Source organism: Bombina bombina, chromosome 11 (genome assembly GCF_027579735.1).
Source record: "Bombina bombina isolate aBomBom1 chromosome 11, aBomBom1.pri, whole genome shotgun sequence".
Classification (NCBI taxonomy): Eukaryota; Metazoa; Chordata; class Amphibia; order Anura; family Bombinatoridae; genus Bombina; species Bombina bombina.
In genome coordinates this window covers 53,123,694-53,139,603 of record NC_069509.1, presented here as the reverse complement: position 1 = coordinate 53,139,603, position 15,910 = coordinate 53,123,694, and the positions used below count along the sequence as shown (strand labels likewise).

Below are 15,910 nucleotides of genomic sequence, written 5' to 3'. Positions count from 1 at the left end.
AACTCTCTGCCTCGCTCCACAAGTTTTGAAAACTTCAAGTGCTCCCTGAAGACTCTACTGTTCAGTGATGCTTACAACCTATGCTAACCTTACTTTATACCAGTTCCACTCCTCCATTGCTTTCCCCTTGTAAGCCTAAGAGCCCAGCTGTTTGTAGATCACCTTCTTTAGAGCTGCCTACAACAGTGCGACTCTTGGCAGGGCCCTCTACCCGTCTGATCCCTATAAATGTTTTCTTGTATTCCGCCTATGTTTGTAGCGCTGCGGAATTTGTTGGCGCTCTACAAATAACCAATAATAATATAATGTTATAAACGTTAATTCAACTACAATTTTTATCATCTGAAAGTGCAATTTGAGCTATATTTGTTATTAACCAAATCAATTGCATTTTCTAACATACGACCTGAGAATGCACCGAAACCTGTGTAAACTGGCAAGATAGGCTACACGCAACTGCCTAAAAAGGTCACCACTGCTGAATTTGAATAAGTCCCAAAACCCTTCGACATACGGCTGGGAAAGTGTTTTCTGATTAATTGGAATTAAAGTGGTGGTAAATCCTAGCATTTGTTTCCACCTCTTAGCCAATAGCCGTGCAGGCTATTTAGCTTGGCACCAGCTGGCCCGCACGGCTATTTGTTTAGAGATGGAAACGTCACCTCTCAGCAAAATTGCATTCTGCCGTGGGCTGCCTGAGCAGCTCATTGTGGCGAACGCTTCAAACAAATAAAGGAACTTTCAGCATGAAGTATTTTACACTTCATGACTGAAAGTCCCCTTTCATTTGTTCCCATGGTAAATCCTAGCGTTTCACAAACGCTAGGATTTACCATCACTTATAGGATGTTGAATTACAAGGTATAGGGGGTGTTATTGAGCCATAAATATACTTGTATAGTGGGTTATCGCAAAGGTAGAAAAACTATGACCCAGAAGCCAGGTTAGGTCCACCACCTGTTTGTTTTGCAAAGTAAGAATAATTTTAACATTTTTAAATCCTTGAAAAAAAATGAAAAGAATATTAATATTTCTTGACATGGGCCGGATTTTTTACCCACAGTATCGTCAAGTATTCAGAATTCATAAGAACATTATTACCCCTGTAGAGTTTCAGATCTTGCAGCTGGGAAGTTGGTTCGATTAGTTTTTTATTTCTGTGGATAGGTTACAGTGTACTGGTTTATTGAGGCTGTTTCAATCAGTTTGTTCTGTAAAGTTTTAAAAGTGCTTTTGTGGTCCCAGATGTTTTCGCTATATATATTATAATGGGGATTCACTTGCAACTCACAAATGTGAGATGAGGGGCGAGTACTTTTTGAAGTGCGCCATTTTCAAGTTGGAGGCAATGTTGCAGCAAGTTTGTTTCCGTGGAGATATTTGATTCACAAAGAGATTTTGTTGTACCCGGTTGCGTATAGGTTTTGTAATATTTCGTTTCTGTTTACATTGCTGTGTGAAAACATGACGTTCTGATTGTATAATCAAAAGAGAAGCCAACAACATCTTAATTGGATGAATTGCAATATCTAATAGATTGGAATGAGGACAAATTATATGAACAGCAACGCTTTGTTATCTCTTGCAGATCTTCTCTCTGTCCTGGAGTCCAGAGGGTAAATACCTGGCTACCTGCAGCAAAGACCAGAAAATCCGTATCTATGAGCCTCGGACGTCTAAACAGCCGTGTCAGGTCAGGGAAATGGACTGGATATAAATATGGGACTAATCATTGAAGAAAAAAGTGGTTTATATATGGGTTACAAATGGGTGTTTGTGGTAAGCACCGTAATATTAAGTTCTTGTTGGCTGTGCTTATAGGAGGGAGCCGGACCCGAGGGTGCACGTGGCGCTCGTGTTGTGTGGGTGTGTGATGGAAAGTACCTGCTTGTCTCCGGATTTGACGGGTAAGATCTGCAGTGTGTCTAAAACAGAGGTGGCAGCGTGTGCCCAAATTTTGCTGATAATTTTCGTATATTAAAATATTAATGACATGAAATCCCACATTTTTCTTTCATGATTCAGATAGAGCATGCAATCTTAAACAATTTCCTAATTTACTTCTATTATTGCTCTCTTGGTATCTTTTGTTAAAAAGCAGGGACGTAAACTCTGGAGCACAATATATCAGCAGTTTTGTAAGAGCACTATCTCTTTAACAAAGAATAACATGAGAACAAAGCAAATTTGATAAAATAAGTAAAATGGAAACTTTTTTAAATTGTATGCTCTATCTGAATCACAAAAGAAAATATTTTTTGGGTTTCATATCCCTTTAGTAGTGTCATTTTTGTTTTCATTTAATGTGACGTAAAACTCAAAAATCTTTAATTGTTTATGTAAAAGAGCAGCATCTGCACATTAAATTTTTTTTTTTTAATGAACAAAGGTTATTTAAAGCACTTTCCCGAGCACGATATTTGCGATCCACTTGTAATACCACCGCACGTGCAAATGCGTTCGCATTGCATGGACGCTTTGCACTCAATACAGCGCGCTTCCATAGGCTCCAATGGGAGCCTCGTTCTCACGCTGTGAGACACGGCAAAGAACCTAGCGCAGCAAAGGGGCTAAGTCGCGCAGCGATAGGCAGCAGATTTAAATATATATGAATATAGACATTTATATTTATGTGTTTGTATATATTATGGAACAGTGGTTTATACCTGCTAGTGCAGCACCTCTCTAACTGTGTGTGTGTATAGCTGGCCTGCTATTTGGGTATTAAAGACAATGTGCTCTTTCCTCACAGTCGCAGTGAGAGGCAGCTATTACTGTATAGCGCTGAGGATCTGTCAAGTGGTCCTGTCACCTCACAGAGCCTCGATGTGTCCCCCTCCACCCTCATTCCCTACTACGATCCAGACACCGGTCTCCTGCTACTCACAGGAAAGGTGCGTGCTGCGTTTGGGTGTTATATTGTTTCTTGACGTGTCAAGCTGCCAAAGTCATTATTCTTGTTTGTATTATCTATTGCTGTCCGTCACTTGTGTTCATACTCTGTGTAGCTTTCTCTTTAACTGGTTACTAGGGCTTTTGCACTCCATGTTGTTTAATTATACAATGCTCTGTTACTCAATTTTATTCCGAATCTATCTTTCACTGTGTCCCTCCTTGTTGGAACATTTTGAGTAATTGTATCCCTGTCCGTATATAGCAGGTAAACACTCTCTGCAAGTCCAGACATATTTTAAAGGGACAGTGTAAACCAATTTTCATTTAACTGCATGTAATAGACACTACTATAAAGAAGATTATTCACAGATACTGATAAAAAAATCCAGTATAAAACCTTTTAAAAACTTACTTAGAAGCTCCCAGTTTAGCACTGTTGATGAGGTTAGGCTGGGGGACACACTGAAAGGGACTAAGAGCAGCCCCCCCTCCCCTGCATATGAACAGACCCATTATACAAAAAGAAGCAGTCTAAAGTCTGTATACATCAGTATACATCTAAAACTTTGGGGTTTGGTTAGGAGTCTGAAAATCAACACAATGTAAAATAAGTAAAATTATACCTTTTTACAAAAACACCCCTAGATGGGCTATACCAGTGGATCATCTACAAAACATTTGTGCAAAGACAAATCTAGTATACAATGTCCCTTTAAGAAAAAATATCTCACTATCGGCTAGATTACGAGTTTTGCGTTAGAGGCTATGCGGTGCTAACGAGCAGTTTTCTCTCACCGCTCACTTACATACAGCGCTGGTATTACGAGTTTTCAGAAACCCGTCGTTAAAAGACAAGAAGTGAGCGTTGAGCAAAATTTTGCTCATTACCGCACTCCAATACCAGCGCTGCTTAAGTCAGCTGTGAGCTGGTGTAACGTGCTCATGCACGATTTCCCCATAGGAATCAACGGGGTGAGCCGGCTGAAAAAAAGTCTAACACCTGCAAAAAAGCAGCGTAAAACTCAGTAACACAGCCCTATTGATTCCTATGGGGAAATAAAAGTTATGTTTACACCTAACACCCTAACATGAACCCTGAGTCTAAACACCCCTAATCTTACACTTATTAACCCCTAATCTGCCGCCCCCGACATCGCCGACACCTACATTATATTATTAACCCCTAATCTGCTGCTCTGGACACTGCCGCCACCTACATTATACTTATGAACCCCTAATATGCTGCCCCCAACATCGCCAACATATACATTATATTTATTAACCCCTAATCTGCCGCCCCCAATGTCGCCGCAACCTACCTACAATTATTAACCCCTAATCTGCCGCCCCCAACTTCGCCGCCACTATATTAAAGTTATTAACCCCTAAACCTAAGTCTAACCCTAAAACTAACACCCACTAACTTAAATATAATTTAAATAAATCTAAATAAAATTACTATCATTAACTACATTATTCCTATTTAAAACTAAGTACTTACCTATAAAATAAACCCTAAGCTAGCTACAATATAACTAATAGTTACATTGTAGCTAGCTTAGGGTTTATTTTTATTTTACAGGCAAATTTGTATTTATTTTAACTAGGTAGAATAGTTATTAAATAGTTATTAACTATTTAATAACTACCTAGCTAAAATAAAGATAAATCTACCTGTAAAATAAAACCTAACCTAAGTTACACTAACACCTAACACTACAATATAATTAAATAAATTAACTAAATTAAATACAATTACCTAAATTAAATTAAATTAGCTAAAGTAAAAAAAACCCACTAAATTACAGAAAATAATAAACAAATTACAGATATTTAAACTAATTACACCTAATCTAATAGCCCTATTAAAATAAAAAAGCCCCCCCAAAATAAAAAAAACCCTAGCCTAAACTAAACTACCAATAGCCCTTAAAAGGCCCACACAACCAACCACCCCAAATAAAATACTAGCTAAAAAAAACAAAGTTTCCAATTGCCCTGAAAAGGGCATTTGGATGGGCATTGCCCTTAAAAGGGCAGTTATCTCTATTGCAGCCCAAAGTCCCTAACCTAAAAATAAAACCCACCCAATACACCCTTAAAAAACCTAACACTAACCCCCTGAAGATCGACTTACCGAGAGACATCTTCATTCAAGCCGGGCCGAAGTCCTCAACGAAGCCGGGAGAAGTCTTCATCCAAGCCGGCAGAAGTGGTCCTCCAGACGGGCAGGTCTTCATCCAGACGGCATCTTCTATCTTCATCCATCCGGCGCGGAGCGGGTCCATCTTCAAGACATCCGACGCGGGGCATCCTCTTCTTCCGACGACTAAAGCTGAATGAAGGTACCTTTAAGTGACATCATCCAAGATGGCGTCCCTTAGATTCTGATTAGCTGATAGAATTCTATCAGCCAATCGGAATTAAGGTAGAAAAAATCCTATAGGATTGAAGTTCAATCCTATTGGCTGATCCAATCAGCCAATAGGATTGAGCTTGCATTCTATTGGCTGATTGGATCAGCCAATAGGATTTTTTCTACCTTAATTCCGATTGGCTGATTTTATCAGCCAATCTGAATCTAAGGGACGCCATCTTGGATGACGTCACTTAAAGGTACCTTCATTCATCTTTAGTCGTCGGAAGAAGAGGATGCTCCGCGTCGGATGTCTTGAAGATGGACCCGCTCCGCTCCGGATGGATGAAGATAGAAGATGCCGTCTGGATGAAGACTTCTGCCCGTCTGGAGGACCACTTCTGCCGACTTGGATGAAGACGTCTCCCGGTAAGTCGATCTTCAGGGGGTTAGTGTTAGGTTTTTTAAGGCTGTATTGGGTGGGTTTTATTTTTATGTTAGGGACTTTGGGCTGCAATAGAGCTAACTGCCCTTTTAAGGGCAATGCCCATGCAAATGCCCTTTTCAGGGCAATGGGGAGCTTAGGTTTTTTAGATAGTATTTTATTTGGGGGGTTGGTTGTGTGGGTGGTGGTTTTTACTGTTGGGGGGGTTGTTTGTATTTTTTTTTACAGGTAAAAGAGCTGATTACTTTGGGGCAATGCCCCGCAAAAGGCCCTTTTAAGGGCTATTGGTAGTTTAGGCTAGGGGTTTTTTTTATTTGGGGGGGGGCTTTTTTTTATTTTAATAGGACTATTAGATTAGGTGTAATTAGTTTAAATATCTGTAATTTGTTTATTATTTTCTGTAATTTAGTTTTTGTTTTTTTTCCGTACTTTAGCTAATTTAATTTAATTTAGGTAATTGTATTTAATTTAGTTAATTTATATAATTATATTGTAGTGTTAGGTGTTAGTGTAACTTTGGTTAGGTTTTATTTTACAGGTAAATTTGTCTTTATTTTAGCTAGGTAGTTATTAAATAGTTAATAACTATTTAATAACTATTCTACCTAGTTAAAATAAATACAAACTTGCCTGTAAAATAAAAATAAACCCTAAACTAGATTCAATTTAACTATTAGTTATATTGTAGCTAGCCTAGGGTTTATTTTATAGGTAAGTATTTAGTTTTAAATAGGAATAATGTAGTTAATGATAGTAATTTTATTTAGATTTATTTAAATTATATTTAAGTTAGTGGGTGTTAGGTTTAGGGTTAGACTTAGGTTTAGGGGTTAATAACTTTAATATATTGGTGGCGCCGTTGGGGGCGGCAGTTTAGGGGTTAATAAATGTAGGTAGGTTGCGGCGACATTGGGGAAGGCAGATTAGGGGTTAATAAATATAATGTAGGTGTCGGCAATGTTGGGGGCAGCAGATCAGGGGTTAATACATATAATGTAGGTGGTGGCGGGCTCCGGAGCGGCAGATTAGAGATTAAAATTTTTATTATAGTGTTTGCGATGCGGGAGGGACTCGGTTTAGGGGTTAATAGGTAGTTTATGGGTGTTAGTGTACTTTTTAGCACTTTAGTTATGAGTTTTATTTTACGGCGTTGTACCATAAAACTCTTAACTACTGACTTTTAAATGCGTTAGGAATCTTGACAGGAGAGGGTGTACCGCTCACTTTTTGGCCTCCCAGGACAGACTCGTAATACCGGCGCTATGGAAGTCCCATAGAAAAAAGACTTTACGAAGTTTACGTAAGTCGTTTTGCGGTAAGGCTAAAGAAGTGTGCGGTTCCCCTAAACCTGCAAGACTCGTAATACCAGCGGCCGTAAAAAAGCAGCGTTAGGCCCTTTTACCCTAACGCACAAATCATAATCTAGCTGTATATTTTTAAGCTAAAAGTGTTTGTTTTCGGCAGCATTTTAAATATGGCTATGTGTTTTATAGGATATTTTGCGTTGTAGTAAAATTGTAAAGAGACAAACTTCTTGTGAACTGCTGGTGCAATACCGCCCCCTGCAGATTCACGGACAATCGGCTGCTAGCAGGGGGTGACAATCAACCGTATCGTATTCGATCGGGTCGAATTCTGTCCACGTCCTCAGAGCAGGGGGACAAGTTATGTAGCAGCGGTCTTTAGACCGCTGCTTCATAACTTTTGTTTCCGGCTAGCCATAAATGGGCCCCATAGAATATACCAATACTAGAGATAGACAATGAGGAGAAGGATGAACTTAAACCTAGGTAAGGTTTGTTTAAGACCAAACATTTATACTGTTCACTTTGTAAAACTAAGTTTCCTTTTGACAGCCTATTAGACTACACAGTTCTACCATTTCCAGCCTGGTAATGTTAACTGCAGTAAGGATTTAACTGACACTGACATATGTAATAATATCACGTATCATGGGGCTTGGAAAACACAATTTAGAACTAATTTCTCCAAATTGATGATTCATTTCCATACTTCAGAATGTAAAGGTGTAAAGAAAAAGTGAGAATCTATCACAGGGACCAAGATATTCAAAATACAAACGGTCCACATTTTACTTACAGCGGTCGAGTCCAAAAGAGTCACCTGACCATTAATCAGCAACCTATGTCGCTAAATGTGTGCCCTGGCGCTGTATTACTTGGTATGTGTCACTCTACTCTTTTGCTAGGTCATCGGCATCTCTTCATAATGTAAACGTTTCAGCCATTTGTTGTGTGTTTGTCTCTCATCTGTTTTGTGTTGCGCCATCTGTCTAATTTGATGCTCTATGCGTAACACACATACTCCTTTTCCTGCTATTATAGGGAGACACTAGAATGTTTTTGTACGAAGTGACACAGGAGCCTCCCCACTTCCTGGAATGTAACAGTTTTATCTCCAGTGACCCTCACAAGGTGAGACTTCGTTACTACACATAAATGAGAATAAATATATATCGATCTATGGGCAATATTACAATCTTCTTGCCATGCGTGAGTGAGCCACTAAATACCTCACCACGGCCACTATCACCGGAAATTCCAATTCTTGTGGTAACAAAAATAATAGTTCTTATGGGTCGTGCAATCAGATGTTCGTGGCCGCGTTTCAATATAGTCACTAATAATTGCATGCCAATTTAAAGTTAATAATGAATGTGTGTGACATAAGATTTTTGCAATTGAATTGCCTATGTTTAAAAAAAAAAAAAAAATGTGTGTGTGTAATGTGTATTGTTCAGTGTGAGTTTTATGGGTTACTTACGTTTTTCTGTATTTATATTATGTTAGATAAATGTCCTTTAGTGAATGTGATCTTTCCTCCTTTATTTATAATGAATGACTTGAAGGAAAGATTCATTGTTCAAAAAATACTTCATACAAATTATGATCTTTAGAATTTATTATCAACACACTGAAACACTTTATACAATGCATTCTCTTGGCTGGGGGGAAAAACATTAGTTGCTATTCAGAATATCACTGTTACAGAAAACTTCATGGCTTCACCTCACAAACAAGGAAGAGGTGAGGCGTTTGCATACATCATCATGTGATCACTGTCCCACCCCTCTAAAATGGGGGTTAAAACTTTTGATTTCTAAAAATGACCACTGCTACCTATAAACAAGTTGCCCTATTACAGCGTGAATGTAGTGTGTTTGTGTATTGTGTGTATGGTCTTTCTCTTTCTAGGCCTGGTCTATATCACATTTTTGAGACTATGGTTGATTATTTATGCCCAATAATTGATTTTGAAATGTCAAAATCAGGTGTCTGGCAACCAGGGATTATGTATTTACCTCTAGCTATATGGTGCCCATTTCCATTTGCAATATAAAAACTGAAACAAGGATTTTATATTGTAGTCTCAAAACACCCAACTAGCCAGCAAGACCCGAACTTCACTTTACTTAGAAAAACCTGGTAAATGTGCAACACAGAAGAACCCGGACACATAACTATGAGGAGACCTATGTGTATACTCTATATCACTGGTTTTCAGACCTGTCCTCAAACCTCCCCAACAGGCCAGGTTTTCAGGATTACCTTGGATGAGAGCAGCTGTTTACTAGGCAGCTGATTATTTATATCCTCAAAATCTGGTCTGTTAGGGATGCCTGAGGACAGGTTTGAAACCAGTGCACTATATTCATGCCAGGGCTTATAATAAAATGTGGAAATTTTTATCCACTTTTTTTTTTGTTTTCAAGCTACCGGCAGACTCTGTTTTTATTGAATGAATGAATTTTATTAGTAATACCATCACCCAAGGCTGTTTATATTTCACACTTTAAAATGCAGGGACAGGATAATTAATGTCCATTTATCTAAAGGAAGCGTGTTTACACATTCCTGTTTATCCAGATCACCAGCCTTATCTGACATTCCGAGATCAAACCTTCCCATCTCAGTCTCTTACCTCTGGTGAAATAAAACTTACAAAAAGCAGCTGCTGTTATAAACTTTATCATTTTTCATCTTGATGATTTGTTTATTGAGACTCAATCATGAGAGGGAGATTCAGGAAGTGTTTGGAGATTTTATATATTTATGGCTTTTCCATCATCTGGCTGACGACACATTTATCTTTCATTCCCAACCTCTGGGTAGTTTTTAGTTCACGTCTTCAAAACATGTCATTCCTGGAACATACAGATCAAAAAACTTGAAGCTGTTGGCAGCTACTTTAGCTGGTAATTTGTGTGTGTGAGATCAGGCTTTGTACACAGATAAAGGTAATCCCTTTATTTGTTTAGATCTGTGTAAAATAGATTAGAAATTCCATTTTTTTTTAAATGGCAAAATAGCTGCATACAAAGTAAATGTTTTAAAATATTGAAAACTGGCTTTATTTATATTTTTTTATTGAGGTTTAGAATAAGATACACAAACATAAGCTTATCATATTCATAAGTGTACAGAGCTGGAAGTGATTACACATCGACAAGTACAAGTGACAATATTGAATTAGAAGTGCATACAATAGTTTTAAATCAAGAGCACCAGTTACAATGGTTCATTTTTAGGTGCTTAAAGGGACATTAAACACTTTGAGATGGTAACATAAAATGATAAATCGTATATATAAAAAAAACTTTGCAATATAATTTTATTATTTATTTTGTCCCTTTTTCCTGTAATTCCATTCTGAAATTGTGAGCTTTCAGTTCCTGTTAGAAATGGAAGTGCAGAACACTGTTATATTCCACACAGCCATTGGCTGCTCACTCTAGTGACCTATTTATAACTGTCTCTAATTGGCCACAGCAGAGAAGGTAACCTAAGTTACAACATGGCAACTCTCCCATTGTTTTATAGACACCAAAACTATACTCTTATTTTGTCAGTATTTAAAGAGCTAATGAAACTTTAAAAATACATCTACATGTTATTCTCAGACTAATCTTTTCTTTGAATGTATCATTCTATCTGGCATTTATTTAGTGTTTAATATTCCTTTAAGGTAGCGCTACGCTTGACAAACCTCATATTTGAATGTCACTCAAACATGTAAATATGTTATTATAAGGTGTCCAAAAAGAAGAGGTGGAAGGCTACTGAGCATCAGTAAAACGGTATATTTATTTCCAATGTTAAAAAATACACATGAAGGTGAACAAAGTCACAAACAAACAGGGAAGGAGACAGCAGTCTAACATGTTTCACGCATACTTGCGCTTAATCATAGATGAGCATCTATGATTAAGCGCAAGTATGCGTGAAACATGTTAGACTGCTGTCTCCTTCCCTGTTTGTTTGTGACTTTGTTCACCTTCATGTGTATTTTTTAACATTGGAAATAAATATACCGTTTTACTGATGCTCAGTAGCCTTCCACCTCTTCTTTTTGTGCATTTTTTTGCGGTAGTCCGCTGCTATCTTTTGGTTGGCTCCACACCATTCCCCTTGTTCATACATGGTTTGACCCGCATTGCTTCCTGTACCCGGCGGATCATCACTGCAGCAGCACCTTCCTCCTCACTATTATAAGGTGTCCCCCTTCTGAAATGAAACAGTCACTCTTGGACATTCTGGGCTAGACTATATAAATATATATAATCTGTATATACCTATACCCATATATCTATTCCTATAGATATATAGGTATAGCTATCTATTTTACATTAACATTATATATAATTATTATATATTATTATTATTATAGAAATGTATATTTAAAAAAAAATCTATGTGAAGAACATAGGAATGTAAAATATGCATAACGCGCTTCATACTTTTGGTCTAAAGTGTGGTGTCAGGTTTGCGCACATAAAACATTAGTCATTTTAAATCTTGTTCTTGAATTACATATATAATTTAAAAACTATTAATAATAATTATTAAAATGATTATATATACAGTATATATATATATATATATATATATATTATATATATATATATATTATATATATATATATATATATATATATATATATATACACAAGTAACAGAGAGTGCACTCACCAGGACTTATCACAAGTTTTATTTATTAAAGATTTATTTTTGTATGTCTGAGGAAGGGGCTAAACCCCCAAAAACGTTCACATTTAGGAAATAAAACTTGTGATAAGTCCTGGTGAGTGCACTCTCTGTTACTTGTTGTGCATCTCTTCTGTTTCACCCCAGGCAATTGGACTGGAGTCTGGAGTGCTTGTCTTTTCTGATATATATATATATACTGTATATCCACTGTATATGTGTGTGTGTGTACAGTATATATAAAATAAGGAAAAGTGGACAGCACACTTATACCGGACCGGGTACACATCCCATGACTCCTAAACAGACTCAGCTTTGGTTGCTATCGCACTTACTTAAAGCTACACTATTTCCAGAATCACAGGCAGTTAACTCCGGGCCTGCCAAGGTGCAGGTCCATAGGGAAAATTACAAAGCAGACAATTATTTAGAATTATTTAGAATATTTTACAGTATGTATAATAATTTAAAATAATTATTATGAATATTTTTTAATATTTTATATGTAACTAGTCCTAAAGCACGTTCACACGGGCCATTTTTTGCAGTACAACGGTCCCACCCCTTGCTCTCTCTCTCCCCCTCTCTTTTGTGCTCTCTCTCCCCCTCTCTTTTGTGCTCTCTCCCCCTCTCTTTTGCGCTCTCTCTCGCTCCACCTCTCTTTTGCTCTCTCTCACCCCCCTCTTTTGCGCTCTCTCTCTCTCCCCCCTCTCTTTTGCGCTCTCTCTCTCCCCCTCTCTTTTGCGCTCTCTCTCTCCCCCTCTCTTTTGCGCTCTCTCTCCCCCCTCTCTTTTGCGCTCTCTCTCTCTCCCCCCTCTCTTTTGCGCTCTCTCCCCCCTCTCTTTTGCGCTCTCTCTCTCCCCCTCTCTTTTGCGCTCTCTCTCTCCCCCTCTCTTTTGCGCTCTCTCTCTCCCCCTCTCTTTTGCGCTCCCTCTCTCCCCCTCTCTTTTGCGCTCTCTCTCTCCCCTCTCTCTTTTGTGCTCTCTCTCTCCCCCTCTCTTTTGCGCTCTCTCTCTCCCCCTCTCTTTTGCGCTCTCTCTCTCCCCCCTCTCTTTTGTGCTCTCTCTCCCCCCTCTCTTTTGTGCTCTCTCTCTCCCCCTCTCTTTTGCGCTCTCTCTCTCCCCCCTCTCTTTTGTGCTCTCTCTCTCCCCCTCTCTTTTGCGCTCTCTCTCTCCCCCCTCTCTTTTGTGCTCTCTCTCTCCCCCTCTCTTTTGCGCTCTCTCTCCCCCCTCTCTTTTGTGCTCTCTCTCCCCCTCTCTTTTGCGCTCTCTCTCGCTCCACCTCTCTTTTGCTCTCTCTCTCCCCCCTCTCTTTTGCTCTCTCTCTCTCCCCTCTCTTTTGCTCTGTCTCTCTCTTCTTTTTTTTTGCTCTCTCCATCCCTCTCTTTTGCTCTTTCTCTCCATCCCTCTATTTAATTTGCTTCCTTCTTTTGTTATCCATTGCTGAAAGGTCTATCTAGGAAAGCTCAGGAGCAGCAAAGAACCTAGGTTCTAGCTGCTGATTGGTGGCTGCATATATATACTGATTGTCATTGGCTCACCCATGTGTTCAGTTAGAAACCAGTAGTGCATTGCTGCTCCTTCAACAAATGATACCAAGAGAATTAAGCAAATTTGATAATAGAAGTAAACTGGAAAGTTGTTTAAAATCGTATGTTCTACCTAAATCCTGAAATAATTTTTGGGGGTTTCATGTCCCTTTAAATACTTTGAGACTGTCTTATAAAATGATTCATAATTTAAGGGGACATAAAAGTAGAAAAAAGAAAATTCAAAGTCCGCTCCAGAGCAGAAATGCACTATGGGTAGCTGGCTGAACACATCTGGTGAGCCAACAACAAGAGGCACATGTGCGTTGCCTCTAATCCCCAGTTTGTTTCTTGTCATTGGCTCACAAGATGTGTTCAGCTAGTTCCCAGTAGTGCATTGCTGCTCTGGAGCTGACTACTCTGTTTAACCCCTTTGCATGGATTAAACAAACAGTTATATGCTAGCAATAGTGCAATTATAAAATACTCTATATAACAGCATTTTGTTTTTACACTGTCTCTTTAAGTGCATATTTGCTTATCCATAGGATCAGATTGCTCACTGGCTGATAAGGACACATCCCACATCTTACACCATATAAGCATTTCAACACAGAATCAAAGCTTAAAAAAATTATACAATATATATATATATATATACAGTATTTCACAAAAGTAAGTAAACCCCTCACATTTTTGTAAATATTTTATTATATCTTTTCATGTGACAACACTGAAGAAATGACACTTTGCTACAATGTAAAGTAGTGAGTGTACAGCCTGTATAACAGGGTAAATTTGCTGTCCCCTCAAAATAACTCAACACACAGCCATTAATGTCTAAACCATTGGCAACAAAAGTGAGTACACCCCTAAGTGGAAATGTCCAAATTGGGCCCAATTAGCTATTTTCCCTCCCCGGTGTCATGTGACTCGTTAGTGTCACAAGGTCTCAGGTGTGAATGGGGAGCAGGTGTGTTACATTTGGTGTTATCGCTCTCACACTCTCTCATACTGGTTACTGGAAGTTCAACATGGCACCTCATGGCAAAGAACTCTCTGAGGATCTGCAAAAAAGGATTCTTGCTCTACATAAAGATGACCTATGCTATAAGAAGATTGCCAAGACCCTGAAACTGAGCTGCAGCACAGTGGACAAGACCATACAGCGGTTTCACAGGACAGGTTCCACTCAGAACATGCCTCGCCATGGTCGACCAAAGAAGTTGAGTGCACGTGCTCTGCGTCATATCCAGAGGTTGTCTTTGGGAAATAGATGTATGAGTGCTGCCAGTATTGCTGCAGAGGTTGAAAGGGTGGGGGGTCAGCCTATCAGTGCTCAGACCATACGCCGCACACTGCATCAAATTGGTCTGCATGGCTGTTGTCCCAGAAGAAAGCCTCTTCAAAAGATGATGCACAAGTAAGCCCGCAAACAGTTTGCTGAACACAAGCAGACTAAGGACATGGATTACTGGAACCATGTCCTGTGGTCCGTTGAGACCAAGATAAACTTATTTGGTTCAGATGGTGTCAAGCTTGTGTGCCGGTAACCAGGTGAGGAGTACAAAGACAAGTGTTTCTTGCCTACAATCAAGCATGGTAGTAGGAATATCATGGTCTGGGCCTGCATAAGTGCTGCCGGCACTGGGAAGCTACAGTTCATTGAGGGAACCATGAATGCCAATATGTACTGTGACATACTGAAGCAGAGCATGATCCCTTCCCTTAGAGACTGGGCCGCAGGGCAGTATTGCAACATGGTAACAACCCCAAACACACCTCCAAGACAACCATTGCCTTGCTAAAGAAGCTGATGGACTGGCCAAGCATGTCTCCAGACCTAAACCCTATTGAGCATCTATGGGGCATGCTCAAAACGGAAGGTGGGGGTTCGCAAGGTCTCTAACATCCACCAGCTCTGTGATGTCATCATGGAGGAGTGGAAGAGAACTCCAGTGGCAACCTGTGAAGCTCTGGTGAACTCCATGCCCAAGAGGGTTAAGGCAGTGCTGGAAAATAATGGTGGCCACACAAAATATTGACACTTTGGGCCCAATTTGGACATTTCCACTTAGGGATGTACTCACTTTTGTTGCCAATGGTTTAGACGTTAATGGCTGTGTGTTGAGTTATTTTGAGGGGACAGAAAATTTACACTGTTATACAGGCTGTACACTCACAACTTTACATTGTAACAAATTTATTCAGTGTTGTCACATGAAAAGATATAATAAAATATTTACAAAAATGTGAGGGGTGTACTCACTTTTGTGAGATACTGTGTATGTATATATATATATATATATATATATATATTGATTGTAAAATTCTCTGTTTTAAATGCAACAAAGAAACAATGACTTTAATGTCCCTTTAACCCCTTGCCTGCCAGATAAGGCTGCAGTGATATCATCGGTTCTGTTGTGAATAGTATTAATTTACATAAATCCTAAACCTGTTATTGTAGAAAGAACCGTTCTCGGGTTGTGTTAACTTCCCCTACGTAGACACATCTACGGGGGCTCATTTGAAATCAGAACCTCTGCTCTAGAGGGATCTACAGTGATGAGAATATAAAAGACCAATCTGTCTGAAGTAGATTATCACAGCTGGATATTATTTCATCATGCCGAAAATAAAGGACGATGTGACATAAAAGCACATGTCCCACAGCGCACG

General features: G+C 39.0%; 1 protein-coding gene across 2 annotated transcripts in view; it reads left to right on the top strand.

The window, feature by feature from the left end:
* Nucleotides 1-15,910, top strand: part of LOC128642390 (mitochondrial import inner membrane translocase subunit tim16) — a 353,230-nt gene that overhangs the window by 301,204 nt on the left and 36,116 nt on the right. For both annotated transcript variants that reach the window (XM_053695146.1, XM_053695144.1), the window contains exons 20-23: nucleotides 1,589-1,693; nucleotides 1,822-1,907; nucleotides 2,753-2,894; nucleotides 8,042-8,131. In XM_053695146.1, coding sequence (XP_053551121.1) covers nucleotides 1,589-1,693; nucleotides 1,822-1,907; nucleotides 2,753-2,894; nucleotides 8,042-8,131 — 423 coding nt within the window. The remainder of the gene's footprint in view (nucleotides 1-1,588; nucleotides 1,694-1,821; nucleotides 1,908-2,752; nucleotides 2,895-8,041; nucleotides 8,132-15,910) is intronic.